Raw genomic sequence first — 25,578 nt, forward strand, 5'->3', positions numbered from 1 at the left:
CTGTTTCTCCCTGTTGCCTAGAGAGCCTTGAAGCGCCATCTTCTGGTCACTTTCTGTAATTAGAATCATATGAAAGGAGAACAAGGATTGAACTTCAAATTTATTAATGACATTGGTAAAGGCATTATTTTACAAAACATTAACAGATCGCAAACAATTATTTGCACAATTGCAATTTGATTAAAAACAAATTATAAAATGAAGGATGTGCAGGTCAATTTATCACATTTTCTCTCTGTAAATTATACTTTATTGTAAATAAAGACAGACATTGGATTATGTAAAATACATCAATGTAAGTGGTTATGATGCAAAAAAATGTGTTAATATTAGTCTCCGTTCCTCCAGGCTTATGTATTATTTGACATTTATTAGGTGTTTTCATGAAACCATCAACTTCTTGAAAAAAAGATCTAAATAATTACCACTATAAATCTAACAGAAACTTTTAAATGATGTAGTCCTACAACAATTTTAACAATGTACCGAAAAGCTTGACATGTTTTTGTTGTTGTTTATATACAGTTCGAAGTACATGTCATCCAAATAAATTGAAGTATATATAATAGAAAAACTTCAGCACCATTCTACAACTAGAAATACAGAGTTCAGGTCAAAGCAGTGTGCGGCATGTTTTCTAATCATCACAGCCCAGCAACTCCATACGTAGAGTTATCCTCTCATGCCACTCCCAGGGCAAAAAGCGTACGAATCGGGCAAAGAAGGGAGGTTCAAACAAGTTCTTTTGCTGTGTGTTGTTGTCAATGTTGCCTTGAAAAATCTGTTGAAAAGAAGTTGTTTGTCAATGATATATAATGAACGTAACAATGTAAATTTCAAAGTTGCTATGACTGTGACCTTATCTCTTCCTGAGGTTTGATCCTGCACAATATTCCATGACTGTCCGTCATCACTGTATGCAATCTTAAAAGCTGACACAAACTGCACAATTCCAAAGTCTTTCGCTCCCTGAGTGATGATGCCAGTGATTCTTTTGGGTTTCTCCAAATCCAGCTATAAAAGAAGGAAAAATCTAAAAAGTTATTTTAGATAGTTATCTGTGTCACTATGTCATGATGGTGTTAAAACAACTGAATCAGATCCATATTTTATATACAATTTAACATCGAAACCTATAAACAGATAAACAGAAAACACAAGAGATGTCATGTCTAGTTCATTCAGGAAAGTCTCACCTGGAGCCACTCTGAGCGGTTGTTGGTAGCTGCCGCCCAAGCATTAGTCTTGCCTTGCTTGTCCAGACGAGCATAATGAGGGTGCCAGGTAAATGCATCAATACCCCAGGTGATGTAGGCACTAGATGCTGAGAGCTGCACGTCAGAGATGAGACGTGACTTCATGCCCAGCGGATCAGTGCAACTAAATGTGCTGGAGTGCACTGTCATGATGAGGTCAATGAGAAATAATGAACAAAGATGGTATAACACGCTTAGAAGGACAGTTTCTTGTCAGTGTCATTAAGAACATTATTTGGCATTTTTAGCAAACAAAATTTGTTAGTCAAAGTAGTAATTCATAGAACGGCAATCACCATTTAGCTCACAGCCCACAAGTTCCATTCGTAGAGTACAAGCTTTTCGACACACCACAGGAATGATGTGAATATACTGGGCCACTATTGGAGGGTCAAACATGTTTGTCTTGGTTCCGTCATTATTTGTATTACCCACAAACACCTGAAAAAACAAAATCAGAAGGATGTCCCTGAGTAATGGTCACAAAATAACTTTTGCAATGATGAATTTTGGCATTATGTGTGTTTCTCTGGTTTCTGAGCCAATTACATTGCAAGCACCATTAGTTGTGCTAGTTTCTTACCTTGACTTTTCTCTGGCCATCAGCTCTGTGAACTGTGTAGGTTTTGCCATCGAAGCTGGACGCTACTTTAAAAGCTTTGATAAACTCAGCTACCCCCATGCGACTTGCTCCTTGAGTAATGATCTCAGTGAGACGCATCTTCTTTTGCATATCGATCTGAAAATAAAACCTTTTCAATTACCCATGTGTGCAACAAAATGAATTATTTAGTCACGTATTATATATTTAGTAAAAGCCTATGTTAAAGAAACAGTTCACCCAAACATGAAAATTCTCATTTACTCACCCTCAAGTAGTTCCAAATCTGTATAACTCACTTGAGGGTGAGTAAATGAATTTATATTTTTGGGTGAACTGTCCCTTTAAGAAAAATGCATTCAACCTGAATCCAGGGGCTCTTGTCTTGAGGTGCAGGGCTCCAAGCATTGACAATGCCTCTGTTGTTGAGGCGAGCAAGCTCGGGTCCCCAGGGTTGTAGTCCAAATAGTCCACGGTGCACAGAAGAAGCAGAGATCTGGGACTCAACAATTTTTCCTTCCTCCATCCCCAATGTAGATGTACAACCTGCACCATAAAAGTGCAGTAAATGGCCTGAATACTCTTTAATAAGATATAAAATCTCACAGTCTACTTTGTACTCTTGCTTAATGTTGCATGGCTTATTGCCACCTGATTTATAACTGTACTAGGAATATTTGATCCAACACACAAACAGAAAGAGAGTCAAAGCTCATGGATTTGCTACAAGCCACCCTTGCAATAGACCACATTAACTGTGACACAAAAACATACATCCTTAATGTTATTTGCCTCTAAAAATAAATATGGACACACACACATACACAAAAAATGACTCACGTTGCTGGCATTGCTTCCCAACGTATGGGGAAGGGCACTGGCAGTTGTAGTCTCCATCCAAATCACGACATACGCCTCCATTCTTACATGGCTGGTTTGCACAGTCGTTCACATCTATGTAAGAGCACCAAAAATAACACACACATTCCTATATGACTGCATAGTGCAAAACCCAACAGGCACAGAAATGATATCTTGATATTTTCTGCGCTGGTTGAACATTGCATCTAATCACAGGCATGATAGTTTTTTGATGTCTTTTACTGGCAAATCAGGCATTTTTAGCTAAATTGCATATCTCAACGCCCATCAAATGATCTTACTACAGTTTTAGTACAGATCCACTAGGGGGAAAACTGTAAGGCTGTGACATTAATCACTGACACTGTTGATCACATACTGTGTCTATGCAAAGCACTCATACACCATATCCAGGTATGCAAGATATTAAGAAACCTACAGTATGCAATAGCAAGAAGTATGTAACAGGATACATACAGTACAATGCAAGAAGTATATGACTACCACTAGATGTATTAAAAATCTGATCTTGGAAATTATTTATATATGCTGCTAGAAAAAAACATGTTTTCCACACTTATTAAGGTATACTCATGACACAAAAAGACTACAAGACAAAGACTATATTCATGTCACCAACAACAGAAGTTGTTTTGCTTCTGAACTGTTAAGAGGATTGAGAAAGATGGAAAACTTCACTGTGCTTAAAGCGGATACACATGCATGCACATAAACACAGCATTCCAGACAATGTTCAATTAAAATAGGTCAAACTTATTACTAAGGAAAGGTTAGTCATAACTTATTTGTCGTGAGATATTACAGAATAAGACCTCTTATAACCCCAAAATTATCAATTATCCTTATCTGGATGCAAGAACCCCTGAAAACAATAATTTATAAGACAAAGCAACATGAGTTGGACACAATAAAGTTTGTATTTACTGGGTCAAATAATTTAAGCAAACAAAACTACTAACGAAACAAAACATTATCTGCACTGCCCCAAGGCCTACATACAATGAATTTAGTTAAGCCAAAGCCACCATTGTATAGCCACCATAGAAAACCTCTTTTTAGTGCCAACACAATAGCGTATATTTGTAAAAATCCATATTTTTGGCTTTTATGTATGAATTCTGAAATCACGGATACATTTTTATTAACAATACAAGAATGTAATATAAACACACAATGTCATATAAAATGAATGGATTTTTGGGCAAATGTCAGAAATATTAACCAATGGATGTAACACTACTCTCTGAATGGTTCAAATGTCCTTAAAAATGTAGTAAACACTATGTACCAAAGGCTTAAAATCAAAAAAGCGACTTGTCTGAACTGGAAAATGTTAACAAAGCCTATTTAAAACTCACTATGGTTATAGGTCTCACTAACCACTACTGACTGATCAACATCCTGGGGGTCTGTTATTTACACCAGTGCCATTGTACATACATTTATACGCCTGAGCCCACTAAAATAAAGTGGGGGAGGATACAGCATGCAGTTATGGAAATGTAGCTTCTGTGTTGTGGACCTGCAGCTACAAGAATATTCGTCATGTAGGAGAAACGTTTTAACATGAATAAACCTCTAACTGAGTCACACAGGGACTATATACCCATTTTGGGTGTTTTTCATTTTCAGAAAGTCAGTTTTTCCGAATTGAGGATTAAATTCCTGCCAAACCAAAAAGAGATGAAGTGGATATGTGTAGTGTTTTTTTTTTTTAATGAAAGATGGTGACAGAATGCAAGAACACAACAAGCTAAGCATAAGTTTCAAAGAAAAGCATTTGTTTCAAGTTCCCAATAAAAAGGGAAGTTTCAGCTTTCTAGTAATATACTTATTATGTGTTTATATTTTATTCTTCTACTGTTGCTAAGTTATATAAAATATGTGGGCTTGCTTTTAACTTTAGCGAGTACACTTAAAATGTGTTTCTGGGTCAAAGTAACCGAAAATGGCGAAGCAGGTCACAGATTTGCAAAGTTGGTGGGTTGCGTCATCAAAGTCCTGGATGTCTGGATTCAGATTCACCTGATCTTGTACTCAAAAACAGCTGCACAACATGGGACAGACTTCAGGGCTCCTGAGATACATTTTTTGAACTTGACACACACACAAAATTAAAGAAGGGGAAAAACAAGAAATCTAAGCTTTTTCTAAAAACTTACTGATTTGGCAGTGTGCCCCCTTGAATCCCGGTTGGCATTTGCACACATACTCATTATTAAAAACATCTCCTCTTCTAGAGTTAGTGATCACCTCACACATCCCATCATTTTTACACGGGTTTGGGTTACACGGACCTGAAGCAAAAAATAGGTTTATAAGATCTGATGTGAATCTCACAGTAAGTAAGTTTAGGACATTGGATATTTGTAAATATGACCTGAAATAAACAGTAAACATATTTTCCTGACCGCTCTCTGTGGCATTGCAAGCATCTCCGGTAAATCCCTCAGCACAGATGCAAAGGAAGGGATCTTGTCCGATGCCAGTCACACACGTTCCTCCATTCTGACACAGGTTTACCTTGCAGTAATCTCCTGTGGAGGCACACATAAGCAGGAGCGAATTGAATTACAAAGCTAAGACTGGAATTAGCTCTTATTTTATAATTCGGCAATGGGCTGACTGGTCCTGCATATTAAGCTTTGAGAGATAAACAGAGAAGGAATTCTTTTCAAGCTTCTGAACAGGATCAAGAGAGTATAAAAGATAAGTGACGTGAGCAGCATAACCAATGCAGAGTTTGGACCTTCAAGTGCAGAACTTCACTTCAAATAAGTGAACATTATCAAGAGAAGAATAACTTGTATTGTATGTGTCCTGTATGTTCATTAACATGATTGTAACACAACAAAACATATCTTAAGCAATCACAATGAAACAACAAGCAGTAAACTAATTAAATGCGGCTCATGTTCTGCTTGAGAAGCATTGGCATTCATTGGCATTCTGCGGGTTTGCATTAATAGGGCTTGAACAAACAATGAGAACATGGTACACTCTTAGGCATATGTTTTAAATGACAAGTTACACAACATGTCTTCTAAGAAGCTGGGAGATGTGTGCCATGTTTACCCAATGAGCTCATTAAGCTTACATGTAGAGGTTCTTGGACATTTTAAATATAGCCCACTGTGTTACAGACACGTTCTTATATAGCCTACTTTGCTACTTATGTAACTATCCTCAGATTTGTAGGCTATCCCAGCATTTTATAGTTGTGACTTTCTGAAATCTTAAGATTTTTCCTAACAACTGATCAGACCTCTTCGGATCATCTGGCCAGTTTAGATTTAACATCCACTCTACAATTAAATTATCTGGATGATTTTGGGATTACAGGTAGGTAAAATAAATGAATACAACAAATTTGAAGAAGTCACACAACAAAAGTCTATACGTAATTGTTTCCAATATGATAAATATGTCTATATAAACATGAAAATTGATGTTTACCAGCTGGTAATTGTCAAAGTGAGCATGGGACGTTTTCTTCCATCTAAGATGGAAATAAGGACATGAAATCCAAATATAGGGAATGTTGATTACACACTGCATTGTAGGTCTTGTAATATTATGCCTTTCATTTACTATACTACTCACTGACTAATACACTTTGACATGTTATATCACGGTTACAAACATGGCAAACGAAAAAAAATAAGCATGGTAAAATATGTCAAAATAAACGTAGGCCTAAATGATCTCAAATTATTATCTGATGCGCTTGAATAGAAAAAGGATAGAATTGTACTTAAAATGTAAAGATCATTACTCACCATTTACAGCACAAATACAGTCAATGACTAAACTGACAAAAGCGATTTTACAGAAACGAGCGAGACTCCGAGTCTTCATATTGTACTACTATTTGTTTCTCGCAGACTGTCTCGAGTCCGCTAGGTCTCCTCCTGACGTCATCCTCAACCCTGGAAACGAGCTCGTCAACCGGCGGCGCGCGCACTGTTCGCGCGTGCACTGTGCCAGAATCTTCTGGCTGCCTGGCAGGCGATGTGTCTGCTAAATGGAAATTGCCACTCCAACGGGCCATATTATGCAGAACTGATTTGCGGAAGTATGTGCGCAGTGCAACCTTATGTTGTACAACCTTTCTCGATCACATTAGAATAATCCATTTCGTTGTCTTAATCAGTAACGTAAACACTGAACCTGTCTATATGTTTTATTGCAAACCTGGTCAAGAAATTTGTATAGGAAGCAGAGCATCCACTCTTGAATTTACTTCCGTAATAGTCACGCTTAAAACACGTGATGTTTTATGTGTCCCTCGATTGGTTGTTTTTGTGTGCCTTGCGCTTTCCGACATTTCATAATAATCATACTACGTCTTTTGTGTGCTTAGGATACAAATCTAACCTGTAATAATATTAAAAACCTCAGTGCGTTTTATACAAATACTAAATTGAAACAACCCACTGGGCGCTCAATGGCAAGACTGTGTTCCCTTTTGGTAGCGTTTCAGACGAGAAGAGTGGGCGGGCTATCATCGTCAGTCGAGTTCTGTGATGCTAGTAACTAAAAATATCCGGGATAAAGGCGTCGTTGTAGCCGGATTCGTCGCATTGTTTAACTGAATGAACGTCCGGTTCAAATACATGTATGTAATATAATCGACCTTATAAGTCTGCCCTGGAGAAGTGATCTGTACTGTAGACAAGACGGTAAGTCACGCGTAATGGCAGTTTGACCTAAATATATCCGGCTGGTAACAGAGCATCTGTTTAGCCATAGCCACATGTGCCTAAATAGACACCTGTAGATAACAAATGTAGAACGAATGAATGGGATGTAATTGTGTACTCGGGAGGGATCGATCCAAATGTCTTGCTTTTGTTTTACCTGGCTAGTAAAACATGATTTTGTAGGTGACTTAACGTCACCCCTTGTATAGAGGGAAGTAGCAGCGGCCATCATCAGATCCACAGCCAGCGTTATTGTGCGTTTAGTCGTAGCAGCAAGTATTTGTAAAAAAAAAATGTTCCTGCGCTGTGGCTTGAAATTGAATTTGAGATGGGTCAGCCAATGATATAGTACAGTTTCTTGCTTCTGGGGAACCTTTATAATAGGTTATGCAGTAATCATTATAGCTCACGAATTCTTTCACTATTTGAAGATTTCTGCTATATGCATTCCTGATATATATGTGTTGTGTTATCAGTCTTGTATTCTTGACCTGTAGAATAATGTTGTTTTACAGAGTTGTTTGTGCTGACTCAGGATGGCAGAAGCTCATCAGGCTGTGGCCTTTCAGTTTACTGTGACCCCTGATGGCATTGACCTTCAGCTCAGTCATGAAGCTCTTCGGCAGGTCTATCTGTCCGGGCTTCACTCCTGGAAGAAGAGATTTGTCCAGTTCAAGGTACATGGATCATGTCCATTATAAGACAAAATGTTCATCCAACATGAATTGTACATTTAAAAACATGTCTTGAATAAGATGTGATTTTTACATCGTCACAGAATGGGGTTTTGAATGGGGTGTACCCAGGAAGCGCACCGGGGTTCATGCTTGTGATGGCAGGATACATGGGAAGAGCACATTATTTAAAAGTGGACCCTTCCCTAGGCCTGCTTTTTAAACTTGGCAAACATGTTCCAATCAGGTACTGTGTCATGTAATTGCATGAATGTTAATAAGCTCATCTTATTAAACGTCAACATATATTGATTTTTTTGTATACATTTGTAGTTATATACTGTATACTGTATGAAAGGTAATATGTAGTTATTAGATGTTGTTTTTAATCTGGATTTTCTTTTTGCAGTAGGTACATGTCTCCTCAAACGCAGATGGTAGTTGGGGGTGTCATGGTGGGCATTGGTGTGTGGGTTACCATCATATTTACGATGAGGAGTGTCCTGAAGGGCCTGTTGTCCTGGCACGGCTGGATGTATGCCCCCCGTGGCAAAATGACCTGGAAAATACAATTTTGGGTGGTGTGTATGACATTAAGGGTGATTGCAGGAAATACAGGTTGTGATAACTGTATTCTGCAATAGTTTGTGTCATTAAATCACTTTATGGTCACGCTGATATACAAAAGTTTAAAATGTTTAGTGATCCACACACTGCCATGTATTTAAACAGTTCTGATTCAAGAAAGTACTGATTGCGTAAAATAAACCGTTTTTTACCATTTATGCTGTGTTTATTGCTGTTATGACCTCTGTTGTTTGTTCATGCTCAAAACCCCAAGGCTCTCTGTTCCTACAGATGCTAGTAAAGATTTTTTCCGGCATGCAAACGCCAATGCTGTACAGCTTCCAGACTTCACTCCCTCACTTACCTGTGCCCTCTGTGAAGGATACAATGAAAAGAGTAAGTTATTTTATCACTCAATAAACAGAGTAAAACTGGTCTTCATGTAAAATGTTTTGTTTAATTATATATTTGCCAGTGTCAGATTGGTAAGACAGAAATATCTAGGGTTCATTTAGAGTTTTCAATGTTATTTTGGTCACTTGTTTTCAGAGTTAACTTGCTTAGGTGAGTATCTACTTACAGAGGTAGGTTGCACAGCGTGAAAACAATGAGTTGACTTACTAAAACATGCACGCTGTTCAGAATGATACTGGAAAAACCAAACTAGCCTGATATAAAACCAATAAAGCCTCAGTTGCTGGGCTTCGTAACCAACATAGTGCTTGGATTTTAGTTAACACTGATTACCCTAATAACACTCACACGAAGATTTTGAATAAAAGTGATATTTTGCTGTGATGCCTTTTTTCCAACTTTCGGACCTGTAGTATCTCGAGTCAGTCCGGCCATTGCTGAATGATGAGGAATATGAAAGAATGGAAGGTCTTGCACTAGACTTTCAGAAGAACCTTGGACCAAAACTTCAGTGGTACCTCAAACTGAAGTCTTGGTGGGCCACCAACTATGTAAGTGTAGCAAATTTCTCAATGTGTCAAGCACAATAAAGGACGTCTACAATTGTAGATTTTGAAAATGTTGGGCGTCACATTATCATTTTGTGTGTTTCAGGTCAGTGATTGGTGGGAAGAATATATCTACTTGAGAGGTCGTGGGCCAATCATGGTTAACAGCAATTACTATGCAATGGTAAATGATTTCTATCTGCATATACCAAAACTAGCATCACTTTGTATAGTACCTAAATATGTTGACGTTTTCTGTACGTCAATAGTAATAAATTGTAGTATGGAGAGTTTGGATGTGTTTGTTTTAGATAGTTTTGGCCTGTCTATGCTATAAGCAATCCATGCACTCCAATAAAACCAAAACCCCTTTTTCTACTCTGAACAGGACTTTCTGTATGTCTTTCCCACACATCTGCAAGCAGCAAGAGCTGGAAACTCTATCCATGCCATCATGCTTTACAGGAGGAAGTTGGACCGGGCTCAAGTTAAGCCGGTTAGACAAACTTCTATTTTTTTACTTCACATCATAACAAATATGGTCCAGACATACTCATACTTGAATTCATGATTAAAAAAGGGAAATAGTTATACCATTAGATGACCATAACATCATTGAGTAATAACCTAATCTTAGGTACTCTAACCTACCACATAATGTTGAGTGGCGTAACTGACCTCAGGCCTGTCACGATGGAGCTTGATCTCTTAATTTGACATTTTAAATGTTTCTATGTTTCATGCCTCCCGATGATATGGTCATAAATGGTGCAGCTTTTTGCACTAGCGAACAGCGTTCCTCTCTGTTCTGCACAGTGGGAGCGGTTATTTAATACATGTCGCGTCCCAGGCCAGGAGAGGGGTAAGAATAGACAGTCTGCACACAATAGATCAACTTTTGCCTCCGGCCATGTGTCATCAGTTGATTTTCATTAACTTTATTATGGGCACGTTATTTGTTCATTGTCAGTTTCTTTAGCACATAGATTTCCAAGTTCTGCTTCTCTGTTAAGCACCAACCCTAGTCCAACACAGAAGATCAAGCTTTGAATTAGTTGTTTGATTTGGGATGGCGCTGTTCCTGTAGGACAGTAAGGAAGATCAAAAACCCCTGCATTAACACGCTAGGACTTAGTGATGACAAGCTGGTGACACAGGGCTACGCTGCTTGAAACTCCTCGTCGTTCATTCCATTCCCTTCAGTTTTTGATTTATTTCCTCATTTTCTTCTGATACCATTGCTCTTGTTGTGTCCGCACAGCAGTGATTTGTGGCACCTCTCTCATCCTGTAGGGTTTGTTTACCACCAGTACGTCCCCCATCTTTCATTTGACCTCTTCCTTTCTCCTTCACAGCTTATGCTTCAAAACACCATCCCCATGTGCTCGTCCCAATATGAGCGTATGTTCAACACCAGTCGCATCCCAGGCATAGAAACAGGTACTGAACACTGACACTGATTTAGGATCACTTAAAGAAATGTTCTGCAAAGTCCTAGATTAAGTTAATTGGAAGTATGCCATTAAATGAAGTCACAGGTGTCATACTACTATTGAAGATGGCCAAAACATTGAAACCCTCTTAGGTGCCTCTTTATTTCAAGTTCTTGCTGCATGCCACAAATCACTGCCTAATGCTCAGTGTTTCATTAGAGATGCTCCTTTAATTTAATGCGTGAGTTTCACAGGCACGTTAGGTTCATGTTCATGTCAACTCTGACAACTTTCAGATAAGAGTTTCTTGTAAATTCAGGTCTTGCTCCCCCCTTGGCTCTAGGAAACTATTTTTACTTTTACCTCTGTCCTCATGTCACCCCCAACCCCCTCCACCCCATTTTTTTGGTTTTATTTGTGCATACATATTTACTTCAAAATCATTTTAAATGTTGGCTAGCTGCTTATCAGAAAATGTCTTTTAACTCTTATTCTACACATTAAGTGTAATATGAATGTAGTATATTTTACTTTACATACAGTGTGTGCGATACTTTTTTCTTTCTGTAGACTCTGTGCAGCATGTGTCTGACAGCAGGCATGTTGTGGTGTACCACCGAGGCCGTTACTTTAAAGTGGGGCTATTCTATGATGGACGGTTGCTGTTGCCGCGAGAGATAGAGCAACAGATGGAGAGAATCCTGGCTGACACTTCTGAGCCGCAGCCTGGAGAGGAAACCCTTGCTGCCCTTACTGCCGGAAACAGGTAATCGAAAGACACACCCACCAGTGCCATCATAAAACTGCGATTCAATTTTCATTGCGCCGTCAAATATGTTTATTTTATTTATTAACTACTACACCTTGACCGTTTACAAAAGGCAATGGAATGCATTTGAACCCATTATAATTTTTTATTTTGTCCGCAGTGGATGCGCCAGTCGCTGTCGTGTTACTAGTTAGCTGTGTTTACCTAACAACCTAGACTATTTTAGATCCTTATGCAGCCTTTAAAATCCTGATCCGGCCAGTTAAGTCTTGTTATCTGCATGTGTTTCAGAGTGCCTTGGGCGTGTGCCCGTAATGCCTACTTAAGACACGGTAAGAACAAACAGTCTTTGGATGCTGTGGAGAAGGCCGCTTTCTTTGTTACACTGGACGATACAGAGCAGCGCTATGATCCAGACGATCCTGTAAAGTCCTTGGACCGCTATGCTAAATCCCTGCTCCACGGGAAATGTTATGACCGGTGAGGAAGGAATCTTAGCATGTGTGAGGAGAGACGGTCTCCCGTCGTGCACCTGTGTTGAGTGTTTTGTGAGTCTGTAACCGTCAGTGCTGAATATTACAAAATGCATCGAGTTGATATGAAGTTATGCCACATGCTTTATTTCTTTAGGTGGTTTGATAAGTCTTTCAACCTAATCGTGTTTAAGAATGGAACAATGGGCCTTAATGCAGAACATAGTTGGGCTGACGCTCCCATCATTGGCCACCTTTGGGAGGTATGTTAACACACACATCTTGCACAGAAATATTTATATGGTATTTCCTATTTATCATGCTTGTTTGTTGTAATATGACTACTGCACCTGATGTAAACCTTTTTTTAATTTTTCATAAAGCATGTGCTCTCGATGGAACCTGTTAAGCTGGGCTATGCTGAAGATGGCCACTGTAAAGGAAAACCTTACCCTAATCTGCCTGGACCTCAAAGACTTCAGTGGAGTATCCCACCTGAGGTCAGTGTGTGTTTATGATATCCATGGTATGAAACATGCTGATAAAATATATTTCTCCTTCAAGACGGTTTGTGTTTGTATTGTATTGGCAGTGCCAAACTATGATTGCCAACTCTCTATCTGTGGCTGAGGCTTTGGCTGATGATGTGGACTCTCACATCATTCCCTTCAGTGACTTTGGAAAGGGCCTGATCAAGAAGTGCAAGACCAGTCCTGATGCATTCATCCAACTGGCACTACAGCTGGCCCATTTTAGAGTGAGCTCTCGTATTGACATCTCGCAATTTTCTATTTAAAACGATTCTTTTTATTTCTCCTTGAAAAATATGAGTTCTTAAAATCTGTCATTGAACCGTACAGGACAAAGAGAAGTTTTGCTTGACTTACGAGGCATCGATGACACGTTTATTCAGAGAAGGACGTACAGAGACAGTGCGGTCCTGCACCGTAGAGTCTTGTGCATTTGTTCGTGCCATGGTCAACAACGACATGGTACAGTGCATACTGTAATATACTGCTTTTAAACTTATTGGTCTGAATTCAGCAAGAAATAAATTGTTTTTTTTTTCTTATTGCTCACTATTTCTGTAGAGAGAAGAGAAACTTCGATTACTAAAGCTGGCTGCTGAAAAACACCAGCAGATGTACAGACTGGCAATGACTGGAAAAGGCATTGACCGACATCTCTTCTGCCTCTATGTAGTGTCTAAATACCTTGGACAGGATTCCCCTTTTCTCCAGGAGGTGCGTCTTTGAATTTAAGGTGTTTTAAAATAAATATACAGTGAGGGAAATAATTATTTGATCCCCTGCTGATTTTTTAAGTTTGCCTGCTTAGAAATAAATGAAGGGTCTATAATTTTTATGGTGGGTTTATTTTAACTGATAGAGACAAAAATATATTTTAAAAAATGTTATATAAAGGTTATAAATTGATTTGCATTTCAGTCAGTGAAATTAGTATTTGATCCCCGAGCACTTTGTACTTGGTGGAGAAACCCTTGTTGGCAAGCACAGAGGTAAAACATAACATTTTTTAAAATATATTTTTGTCTCTATCAGTTAAAATAAACCTACCATAAAAATGATAGACCCTTCATTTCTTTGTAAGCAGGCAAACTTACAAAATCAGCAGGGGATCAAATAATTATTTCCCTGACTGTATTTTTTGCCATTTCTAAAAAAAAATCACAAGTAAATCAATAACAGTTACAATTTTATCAATATTTCATATATAATTTATGAGATTTGTTGTATTTTAAATTCAATCTTTCTTTGTAAAAGGCATAAAATTGATCATAGTGATTTCAAAGTTAACGATTCATTAGTTTATATACATTGAACCAAACACTTTCAAAACACCTTAGTTGATAATTAAATATACTTTATTTTTGACAAAACATACCATGTTTCGGTCATGACAGACACATTTATAAATTATGATTTTATATGTATTAAGTTTACTGATATTTTAAATATTATTGTGGGTTTCTATAGAGAATAGGAGGCTCTTAGTAAACAATTTAGATTTGAATACTTTTTTTGAACGTGTTTTTTTGTTGTGGGACAGAAGTTTGCACGAATTCTGTAGAATGGCCCATATACAGCTGTTCTCTTGATGTTTAAGTAAATGTATATTTATTTATCTTCTACTGTATGTTAAATATTCTTTCCACATTGTTTGTCTTTAATATAAATATCGTAGTCTTTCTGCAAGTCCCCACAAAGTTAATAAATCCCCCCAAAAAATAATTTACAGAGCCCTGTTTACATTGCACTCCAGAAAAGTGTTTTGTGTTGACTATTACTGCTGACCAACTTGAAAACATGTTCTTTAGTTTGAAAACAGCTGGTAAATAAAAAAGTGTTTATTAATAATACATTAGAATTGGAGGATGAGGTGTAAAGATAAATTCACAGCTCTACTATTAATTTAAGTGTTTATTCATATGATTTTCTATGGCGATCATTGGGTGCTAAAAGGTGGTACTTGATCTGAAAAGTTTGAGAACCAATGAACTAGAGAGTGAGCAATTCATGAGAGTTTTCATTTTTGGGTGAGCTATGCCTTTAAACCAATGTTTCTCAAACTTTTTCTGCCATTCCCCACTTTAGAGGTAGGGAAGGGTTCCGAGCCCCACCTGTCCCCAATCGCCCTAACAAAATGGTAATAAACTTTAGGTCTGCTGGTGCCAAATTTCCAGTTTTCTTTTCATTCCATGTCATAACTTATCCATTGCTAACTTTTATACCGCCTACCACCTCTCCACATTAAAGTTTTTGTTCCGCTTCAATTAACATTCCGTCGTGAAATTATTCTCGTAGGCTACTATGGTTACACGTGACATTTTCTTCGCAGTCTGATTTAAATGTGCCGGTGTGTTGTTTTGAGTGTATGGTCAATAAATAAAGGAATTAATAGAGATGGGCACAAAAATGACAAAATTTCCTCCCGTTTGTTGCGCCCCACCTGTCACACTGCTTTAAACAAAAAGTGCTATTATTATATCTTTATTTATTAATATTTTATTAATATATTATTTAGTTATTAATTATCACACTAAATAATTGTGGGAAAAAACATTTATTTTGTCAGTTACTCCTAATTAATGCTAATGGGAACCAGTAATACAACTGACAATTTCCTGGTTAATTTATTAAGTTGAAGAGACTAATAATTATCATATATCAAGTGTTTCATATACTATTCTAAGGTACAGACATATTACTTAACACATCTATAATTTCCTGCAGGAATTGTGTGATTTGTCACCTAAAAATGATGACAGTCATTATTGTAGAATTCTTGTAATTCACTTGAATGCAGTTTTTTTCTCTTGCTGTCCGTGCAGGTATTGTCAGAGCCTTGGAGACTCTCCACCAGTCAGACTCCTCTACAGCAGCTGGAGCTGTTTGACCTGGTGAGACACCCAGAATATGTTACAAGCGGAGGAGGCTTTGGACCAGTGAGTCTTTTGTGTATATTGCAAACTGCCAATTTTGCCAAAAACTGAGTTTTAATGTTTTTTTAATCTGATTCAGATTTTTTTTCATGCATTTGTGGTAGGTTGCTGATGATGGTTACGGTGTTGCTTATGTGATTGTCGGAGAAAACCTTATCAATTTCCACATCTCTTCCAAGCGTTCCAGCCCAGAGACAGTAAGTACACAATCAGAGTTCCACCACATAATATCACAAGTCCCGTTTCCTGACCTGCACATCAGCAGTGTTGCTTCAAAAAGCTGTTCTTTTTTGTTTTTCCTCCTTCAGGACTCTCATCGCTTTGGAAACAATATCAGACAAGCAATGGTTGATATGCTGAATCTTTTTCAGCTTGACACAAAAGACCCCAAAGTGATTTGATTGGTGAAATAAAAAATATTCTTTTAAACTTTCACCTTAATTATATATATCATCACTGTTGAGTGAAACTTGAAATGTTTTTTTTTTATTAACCTTTTTTTCTTGTGTTGTCTTGTTTGTTTGCATGCGTGTGTGAGATGCTGCATATGAAGGAGATAAATAGGGAGGAAGTGTGAGTTTCTAAGAGGAATCTCATTCTGTGATGTTATGCGTTTGTACCTTAACATGTGTCTTCACTAAACAGTTTAATGCCGGTGTTTTGACATGAAAGATTAGTCTCATTTGACAGATTTTATATTGTTGGTGTTGTGTTGATGCAGTGTACAGTAAGTTTGAATGTTGGGGAATTTCTCCCTGACCTCAGAAATAGAATGTCTTAATGCTTATATAAGGCCTTTTTGTACATTAATTTCCATTTTATTATTTGAGAAAGTTATTTTGCTTTCATTGTGTTCTTATGTTTCATTTTTAATTATTACATTATTTTGGAAAATGTTAAAACTGATTTTAGTTGCAGGAAGTATGCATGTAATCTGTTAGACTTAATTATTTTGTGCTTTTATATGTTTAATGACACCATTGCCAACACCGTGGCCATGCTAGTTTTCTGAATTACCAATTCAGAATGAGCATATTCAATCAAAGCATATTAAACAGAATGTCAAATGAATGTAAACGTTTTTTCCCAATTTTTTAAATCTAATGGCTGGAATACACTATAAGACTTTTAAAATCTGAACAGATTTTTTTTAAACTACACTTGCAGACTTTTTGAAAGTTTCTGATAGAAACACCCTTACTGATCAAATCTGCAGACTGGCACAGACTTTCTGCAACAATCCAGTCTGAAAATGTGGGCAAAATCTGAGCAAAAGTATAGTAGTGTATTTTAGCCTTAAGCTGTAGTTAAATATTCTGTTTATTAAAACAAATGTTTTCCAGACAGTTACAAAACAAGGTTATCTAGAGATGATCAACTAATGGGTTTTTGTTAGTTTAACATATAACATGGACATTTTGTTATAGATCTCCGTCACAAATATGAGTTTTGAGCTTATGTTTCAGGGAGCCCTTAACAATGTCTGAAATTAGAAGTCAGAGGTTTCAAACATTATTCATCAAATTCTTTTAAGACCAAATCATCCAAAACTGTGCAGTCCACGTTTGTTATATAGCTCTGTGGACTGTATGTCAACAACTATCTCATCCGATATAAATTTCAGAAGAAACATCTGGGACAGCTGATAAATCACTTATGAAACATAACTGAAAACTCCTCAACTATGAATAAGTAATTCATGAGCATCAGTGTTTTCCTCTATGAATTTATGTCCAGAATTTAAATTTATGGACAAATGAATCTAGATATTTTCTTGTCATTTCCAAACTGGACATGTCTGGTTTATTTTCATTAAAGCAGGCAATAGTCCAATCATTGATCCATTGAAGCATTTCTAATAAATAGGCTGCAACCGGACACAATGTGACACGACAAAAGGCAATAGAACCCATTGCTTTTTATAATTACATTTTATCCACACCGGAAGCGGCATGATGTGATAACTGCCTTGTTCTTAATGGGTTTGACATGATGCAACGCTCGCGTCTAGTGTAGACAGGTTGTTATAGGTGCTGGTCAGGTGTGTCCATCAGAGATTATGAATTCCTTACATCTCCTACAGTTTCCCAATACTTGCACTTTATGAGTGTCTACAGTACAAGGGAGCATTTCATTCTTTTCCAGAACAGTCCACTTAAACAACCTACAAGAAAGCAGTGGCTGATGTACTACTTGCCACTACTGATATATTATTACTGATATATTATTCCAAGGGTCTCTGCAAAATGCTTTCAAGAAACTAATGACTATACACACAGCTGTTCCCTTGCAATGTTCCTCTCCAAACTGTTTCCCATGAGATTTCTGGGACAGGACATAGGTCCCTGTTTATTGCATGTGGTTGGGAAAACACAATGTAACAATACTTGTTTACGATGTTTTGATAATCATCTGCTGTCACAAAATGCAATTTTGAAGAGCATTACATATTAGCCATACATGCTGTTGAGAAACATTCTTTGTTACATTATGTTTTGAAAACACTAACAATTATATGGAATAATATAATTCTGACAGTTACTGTTATTCAGTTTTATTATTCAGTTATCCACTTTGTAAGAATCACCTCTATCTCATATGACCTTTGACCTTTAGACAGAGGCAGAAAAAAATCAATTTCGTTTAGGATGCAATTTAGAAACAATAACCTAAAACCCAAAATTTTATCTGAGACCTTTCTACAGTGGCTACAGCCTCTGAGAGCATATTTATTAAATAGCGGTGTCCATTTATTTCAAGCTAGATAAAGAATTTCAGATTTTTCTGTTAAACTGATTCAGTGTATTTAGATCCAGACAGTAAAGACAGTAAAGTCAAAGCATCCATATGTAAAGATTAAGCACTTTGGGTTTATATAAAGAGGAAGGTCTTCATTACAAAGTAAAAAACTTGCTTTCATTCCATTAAGCATTATACATATACGTAACCTGACGGTTCTCTGGCCAGATGTGTGGATATATGCCGTGGGAACATGAATTCTCAGACTGAGACACAGCAGCTTCCCATTGCCCTTCATCTCATAAGTGTTTCCTGGGACAACGCTTGCGTCTAAAACATCACATGACAAAGCAACATATGATACAGTATAATGTTACTTCACAAAGATTCACATTTGGCAGATGCTTCGATTTACTATTATCATAACATTTTACATTTGTTTCTGACTTTGTGCAATCGCTTGGGATCGAATCCATGACCTTGACATTGCTAGTGCCGTGCTCTAACCACTGAGCCGCAGGAAAGCCACATTAATTCGTAAAAAAAAACAGTGTAGTGTTTTTACACTGGCTGTATCACTTTCTGCCACTAGAGTGTGCCACGTGCCATGTCAGAAGGCAATCCCACAAAGTGTAAACTAGTCTACATTAAGAATGTGTATTGTAGGCTGTAGTGATATCTGGTACATTATCACAGGCAGTACAATGGGTTATGGTGGGCCATTTGCAAACATCTCATCTTATGACAGGTGAGGATGTAATTCACAGTAATAAAATAATACATTGCCTGTTTGATGTAATCTGTCACTGATTGATATTAATATTTAATCCATACCAGTTACCTTTACATTACCGAGCTATTTACCTTTACATTGCCATTTCAATTTTGCACGATACTGGCTGCTATTTCAGATTGACTATGAAAGTGTTTTTTGCTAAAGTTTCATCATGTCCAGTTTGAGGCATGTTAGGGCATGTTCAGTGCTCAGCCACTTCCATTCTACATTAACTTGAGGACTTTTTTTTTTTTACCTCATATTGGGTCTAAAAGTAGGCTACCAGCTGCCTTTTTAATAGCTTCAATATCTGAACTGCATCAAGCCGATACTTCATGACTTTCCCTAATGTTTTGAGAACGGATTGTATGCAAAATGTCAACATGTTTCACCTGTCATCCTGCAGGTTACACACCTGCCATTTGTTTGATTTGTTTTATTGCATTTTTATTGTGTTTGAATACCAGATTCATACTGAAAAGTGGCGCAGCTTTGTGATTCTGTGTAAACTGGCAGCAAAAGCGAGATAACTTTTTTTTACACATCTTTTTGGTCTTTAGGATCCCAAACACAACACCGCGAAGTATAAATCCGACAAAAATCGGTTAAAGTCGTGTTAAAATCGTTTTTAAAAAGGATAACACCTATAACTCTCGCGTGAGATTGCGCGCGCGCACACACAATGGGTAGACAACAGTCGTGGCGTGAGAGTGAAATTCAAGCACGCTACATCTGTCTGCATTCACTGGAATGCGTTTGCAACCCCCTTTGTTGTGGTGAGAAGCAAGAAGAATGTTCCCTCAATTAAAATTCCTCGGGCTGACCTGTTGCCAAAAGGTATTTTAAAGCAGGGACTATTTGCGCATCGTCATTTGGCGAACAGGTAGGCTACTCCTAACAAGCTGGATGTGCATTCAAAGAAAAACCAGTAGTGAGCGCTACACTTTCACAATATTTTTGTAACTACATCCAACACAAGTTCGTTTCACAGTGGGTTAGCTTTTTGTTGGAGTTACGCTATGGCGCAAGAATCAAACGAGGATAAATCGTGCGGCAAATTATCAAAAGTTTCCCAAGTTAAAAGTGCGCTAAATGTTAAGTTTGTCAATTCTTTAATTTTATTAAAATTTTATTTGATATGGATATAATTTAGCGATGCATTTTATTTAATTTAGTGGATAGGCCTACTTAATTTAATCATAAATGATTGCTAATATTCGGAATGCATCGTATACTGTTTTTTATTGAAATAAATCAAACAGATTGTGATAAAGAGAAAGCCGCCCCAGTTCACACATGCGCACACTGACTCTCACAGGGGGTGCGAGGGGCGGGTGTTAGTATAAATTGCCTCTCACTACATATCCCCTGCCTGTCCTCTGAACTTTGAGACAGCCGCAAGCATCACTCGTGAGATATGCAATAGACTGGAAATTAAACAAAGCACAGTTTTAGTTGAACAGTTCACACGTCTCTTTCCACAAACGGACAACATGGATTTTCACCATCTATTGTGTATATCGTGCCTAAAAACGGTAAGCAAAAGTGACAATGACATACTTTGAGTTTAACTGTGGTATCTTTGATCATGTTTACATAATTGCATACTTTCGATTACACTTACACAACTGTATAGGGATGTGTATGTCTGCGTCATAGAAATGTCACAATGTAAAACTTTGGAAAAACTTTAGTTTTGTTCTGACTCGTGAGCTACTGTATCATTCAGAGTTGCTCTTGCTTGATTGTATCATTGATGCGTACAATGGAGGGTCTCCTCAGTTACATTAAACTTTGTTGTATCTCGTAGTCTGTGCCCTTTGAACAACCTTTCTAAGTGATTGGAAGAACAACAGTCACCTCAGTCGGCCTTTGTTAAACGTATGAATGTACTGTAGTAATACGCTTGTATTACAGTACGAATGTACTCACACGTTGTTTTGATTTCACAGATGTCCTCCCCGAGAATACTCTTCATTCTGTCGTTTTTAATGTACACACATCACGGAGCAATGGCAGAGACTCTGTGCGGTGGAGAACTGGTGGACACTCTGCAGTTCGTGTGTGGAGACGACGGTTTTTATTTTGGTAAGTGTAACTCTTTCAGTGCTGTGTGATAATGGTTGCTGTCAGGAAATGGAAACTTATTCATGACTATAGTTGTTTATTATGTCGTCTAGTAAATGTCTTTGTTTTTCACATTGCTGGTGGTATGTTTGCATCATTATTGATAACTGTTATAAAGTCTTGCTAAGTCTCAGTTGTTGTTAAATGCATGTAGGTTTTTGAGGGACTAATTCAATTTGTGACGGCAGATATTTTCTTGATTGTTACTATTTGAGGTGGCACATAAATTTCAATAATTAATTTAACTGTTGCTGTTTGCATGCCTCTCTCTCTCTCTCTCTCTCTCTCTCTCTCTCTCTCTCTCTCTCTCTCTCTCTCTCTCTCTCTCTCTCTCTCTCTCTCTCTCTCTCTCTCTCTCTCTCTCTCTCTCTCTCTCTCTCTCTCTCTCTCTCTCTCTCTCTCTCTCTCTCTCTCTCTCTCTCTCTTTCTCCCTCAGTCTCTCTCTCTCTTCTATTCCTATCAGATGACTGTGGACTTCCCCCTTTTGTACCTCTCCTGCTGTTCTTTATCTTTTATCTTTGTTTAGTAGGCAAATGGCAAGGTTACAGGATCCATTTTGATAGCTATTTACACATCCCTGTGAAAATAAAACAATATTTGGTTTTCTGCTGTGCACTTTTTCATGACCGTTTAAAGTCCTGATGTTAAAGTGAGGTCCCTTAAAAAATTGGTTGGTGGATAAAAAGAAAAACAGAAAAGAAAGGATCTGTTCGTGCCGTCTCAAATTTCAGAAGTACTAGGAACATGCCGACAACCACATGTGGGATTCGGTGAAATATAAACAATAGGGTGTGAATTGGTAGCATTGGTTCCTTTCCAGGGGAAACCCGGAGTTGATCGCTTACCTTCTCTTCCCCCTCCCAGACAGGCCAAACAGATCAAACAGCCGGCGTCCACAGAGTGGAATCGTGGAGGAATGCTGCTTTCGGAGCTGCGATCTGCGTCTGCTGCAGCAATACTGTGCGAAACCTGTGAAGTCAGAGCGAGATGTTTCCTCCACCTCACTGCAGCTCTTCCCAGTGTCACAGGCTCTTCACAAGGTGCGTGAAGCTGCTTATCTCCCCCTCCCCCAGTCTGAAGCCCAGCACAATGATTTTGCTGAACTCACAAACACGTACTCATAGACAACTAGTCAGACAAAAGCTTGTTTTTATCGCGCCGAAATCAATATGAACCATGTTTCCTTTCTCGGAATTGCTGAGCAGTGGAGAAAATGGCACAGATACTCAGAAATGCGCAGAGTGCGTTAAAGATGATTTACCAACAACACTGAGTGAGGCAGGTTCACAAACAAAAGCTCATGATAAAGCCACCAAACTTTATTGGACGGCAAGTGGAATGATGTCATTACTCAAAGCACCAAAACAAGTACAAGTGTTGTGCCGCATTCTGGCAAAATTTTGTGCCATGTGCTCTTGGCATGGAAATATGTTAAGCGTTGGCAAGACAGTAGGCCAGCTGGCCATGGCTTGGATTTCAAAACAACAAAAACAAACAACCCAACAATACAATAGTCAGGCCCACTTGAGAACAGTACAGTGCCGCTCAGCCTGAAAGCATTATGCTGTTATTCTGGAAAGGCTGTCTTTAGCTATTGCTAGTTTTCTTTGTTCAGAGTTACATTAAATCATTTTAGAAGTAAGTTGATGACATAATAAAATAAGTATGTGAAAAATGTTCATGCTAGTTCAGTCAGTCCTTTTAGAACATGACAACAAATTCATGGATTACAAAAATGAATTGAATGAAATTTTACTCAAATACAGCAATTTCTTCTGTTTTACAGGATATCTCAAGAAAGCCTCTTGGTGTAAAGTATACCAAATATGAAGTGTGGCAAAGAAAAGCTGCCCAGAGATTAAGAAGAGGGGTCCCTTCCATCCTGCTTGCCAAAAAGTTCAGGAGAGAGGTGGCGTTAGTTCAAGAAAAGGAGCAAATAGATTTACACAGACCCTTCATTACCCTTCCAAACAGGCGTCCTTCCATATATGCAGGTAAACACTTGCCAAAAGCCATGGCTTCTTAAGTGACGACAAGCAAGGGATTGTACCCAGGTGTTGGTCAGTAGAGGCACTTTTTCAAGAATCATGCCACTCACCGTCTTTGTCAAAACCAGACTATGAACACTCTGTGTTACCACATTCCAAAACGGCAGAAGTTAACGCTGAAAGTGAATGTATTGAGGTGGTCCGTGCGAAAGGAGAGATGACTGCAGTGTTGGTGAACATCATGGGGATGCCCAGAACAGATACTGAGGAACTTGCTAGAATGCACATGTCAGCAGTCTGCGAAAGCAACTTTGTTTCTGTTTTGCTTGCACCCTTTCTTGAATGTCTTGTTTTCAATATTAGAGTCCTTTATCTGCACCTTTAAAGTGTCACCCTGTGGCATAAAAACAGAAGAAATGAACTAAACGATGGCTGGCTGATTAAAGCCAAGGACTGATGTTAACAGCACTATTTATGTGAACTGCTAAATATGATGACATTATGGTGCTACCTTCGCAAATGGACTCAAAAGGAGTTTGCTAAAGAGTTTTTTCCGTTATAGGAAAAAACAAGACCGTATTCAAAAGACTATTAAATAAGAAAGACTGCTTGTTCGGCAAGGATAACAACCATGGAAAAACTCTGTCCGGGATTGGCTGTTCAAGATCAATGTTCTGGAGAATGAATGTGAAGGCCTTTGCTATCAAATGAGATAGCGTTGCAAGGGAAGGCAGGAAACATCACAAAATATTGAATATCTGCAACCAAGTTATCTTGGACTTTGGGCAAGAGCAGTCTTGCATGTTTTAAGGTGTCACATACTTGTACCATAACGTTCCTATTTCCACTTTGAGTTTCTGACATTTTATCTTTGCAATGTCTTCACTGTTATTTAGACAGTATTTTACATGTATACAAAATAACGAGACCATCATTTTAAAGGGAAAAAATCAGCAATAACGTCTTGCATATTTTCAACATACAAATTTAGTATTCCAGTGCTTTTGCTTGAAAAGAAATACTTGAATATGTATGAATTGACCCTTGTATGACCAGTCTTGCAAATTGAGCCACCAAACATTTTCTCCAAGTAATGGCACTGAATCAAGTCATTATTTATTTTGATATAAAACCCATCAGAAAATCAGTCCCAATGAGAGATTACATGCACAAATGGCAATGTTTTGTATATTATTTTATTTGAGTTGTTCTGCTATTGTACGTAGATGCTATGTACCAAAAATGTTATGTCTACTTTTTTAAGTAAAGACCATGGAAGCTTCCAAAGTTGTCTCGTCTCACTTTTTTGCAATGTTCTAATAGCTGGATGAATTTATAGCTTCTGGAATGCAATGGTGCATACATAATTGTACCGAGACATGCAAGCGAGTGCACACTTCAGGTTGTGGGTTTTTTAATCTCATTTTTACACAGGCACTGACCTGGCTGCCGTAAGGGAAAGGTGACGACTGAAGAACACATGTTCCTGATGATTTGCTGACTAATCTTGATGAAATGCCATAGGTCAGCTCAGAAATATACAGGCTTTATATCAGCTGTGCATCATGAAAAGGTGAGCGGTCTCATCCGTAGTGCCCTCATGGATTAGGTATAGGTGACTTCTCTCCTTTACTCAGGTCTGTTTATAAAGATGGCAAATCAAACTCCCTTTCAGAAAGCTTTATCAGTCATTTCTGCAACCATCTGAATTTCACCTGGAGAAATTCAATTCACTTTTATTTGTATAGCGCTTTTAACAATGTTGCATTGTTTCAAAGCAGCTTTACAGGAGAAAGGTCAAAACTAACCAAAAAGTTAGCATCAGTATTAAAATAACAAGCGGTCCATCTTTGCACTTGGTGGTTGATGGAGATTGCCTGAGCTGGAGCTGGGATGATCCGTCAAGTCCACAGGCTCTCGCAGGAGGATGGCACGTGACGATAAGATGGACCTGGTGTAATCTGTAGTTATCTCGGGATAGGTATCCCGATGGTCAGTCAGTCCACAGGCTCTTACAGGAGAATGACACAAGGTGAAAGATAACACTAATAAATCTGGCATGTTGACAGTCGAATTTTCAGGTGTCATACATTAGCAGCAGCACCTTACCTTCATTTACATTTCTCCCATGCCAGCTCCACCCAAACCTACGAAACTCTATGGGCC

The 25,578-nt window shown here is 38.0% G+C and overlaps 3 protein-coding genes across 4 annotated transcripts; 2 read left to right on the forward strand and 1 right to left on the reverse strand.

Annotated features, from left to right (window-relative positions):
- Nucleotides 1–87: 87 nt before the first annotated feature.
- Nucleotides 88–6,743, reverse strand: mfge8a (milk fat globule EGF and factor V/VIII domain containing a). Its single transcript, XM_057340827.1, has 10 exons — nucleotides 6,519–6,743; nucleotides 5,151–5,276; nucleotides 4,902–5,036; nucleotides 2,698–2,811; nucleotides 2,222–2,403; nucleotides 1,840–1,995; nucleotides 1,553–1,697; nucleotides 1,197–1,399; nucleotides 859–1,014; nucleotides 88–781 (listed from the first exon to the last, which is right to left on the reverse strand). Exons 1-10 carry the CDS (start codon nucleotides 6,595–6,597, stop codon nucleotides 638–640), a joined length of 1,440 nt encoding a protein of 479 aa, XP_057196810.1. The 5' UTR covers nucleotides 6,598–6,743; the 3' UTR covers nucleotides 88–637.
- A 377-nt stretch (nucleotides 6,744–7,120) lies between these two features.
- cpt1aa (carnitine palmitoyltransferase 1Aa (liver)) lies at nucleotides 7,121–16,880 on the forward strand. 2 transcript variants are annotated; one of them, XM_057329435.1, is made up of 19 exons: nucleotides 7,121–7,421; nucleotides 7,958–8,119; nucleotides 8,221–8,363; nucleotides 8,526–8,697; nucleotides 8,975–9,079; nucleotides 9,511–9,648; nucleotides 9,752–9,829; nucleotides 10,034–10,141; nucleotides 10,420–10,507; nucleotides 11,649–11,844; nucleotides 12,139–12,327; nucleotides 12,478–12,583; nucleotides 12,704–12,820; nucleotides 12,913–13,077; nucleotides 13,181–13,312; nucleotides 13,412–13,564; nucleotides 15,673–15,786; nucleotides 15,888–15,980; nucleotides 16,092–16,880. In XM_057329435.1, the coding sequence occupies exons 2-19, from the start codon at nucleotides 7,979–7,981 to the stop codon at nucleotides 16,182–16,184; spliced, it is 2,331 nt and encodes a 776-aa protein (XP_057185418.1). In that variant the 5' UTR covers nucleotides 7,121–7,421; nucleotides 7,958–7,978; the 3' UTR covers nucleotides 16,185–16,880. The 2 variants fall into 2 exon arrangements, with proteins under 2 accessions (XP_057185418.1, XP_057185427.1); XM_057329444.1 differs by lacking the exon at nucleotides 10,420–10,507 and adding an exon at nucleotides 11,001–11,085 and having other exon boundaries at nucleotides 7,125–7,421; nucleotides 16,092–16,878.
- A 3,579-nt stretch (nucleotides 16,881–20,459) lies between these two features.
- On the forward strand, nucleotides 20,460–24,699 carry igf2a (insulin-like growth factor 2a). The gene is made up of 4 exons (XM_057329456.1): nucleotides 20,460–20,832; nucleotides 21,250–21,385; nucleotides 22,289–22,464; nucleotides 23,211–24,699. The coding sequence occupies exons 1-4, from the start codon at nucleotides 20,791–20,793 to the stop codon at nucleotides 23,448–23,450; spliced, it is 594 nt and encodes a 197-aa protein (XP_057185439.1). The 5' UTR covers nucleotides 20,460–20,790; the 3' UTR covers nucleotides 23,451–24,699.
- Nucleotides 24,700–25,578: the final 879 nt, after the last annotated feature.

The sequence above is a fragment of the Triplophysa rosa genome, linkage group LG1, assembly GCF_024868665.1.
Source record: "Triplophysa rosa linkage group LG1, Trosa_1v2, whole genome shotgun sequence".
In the NCBI taxonomy this organism is placed as follows: domain Eukaryota; kingdom Metazoa; phylum Chordata; class Actinopteri; order Cypriniformes; family Nemacheilidae; genus Triplophysa; species Triplophysa rosa.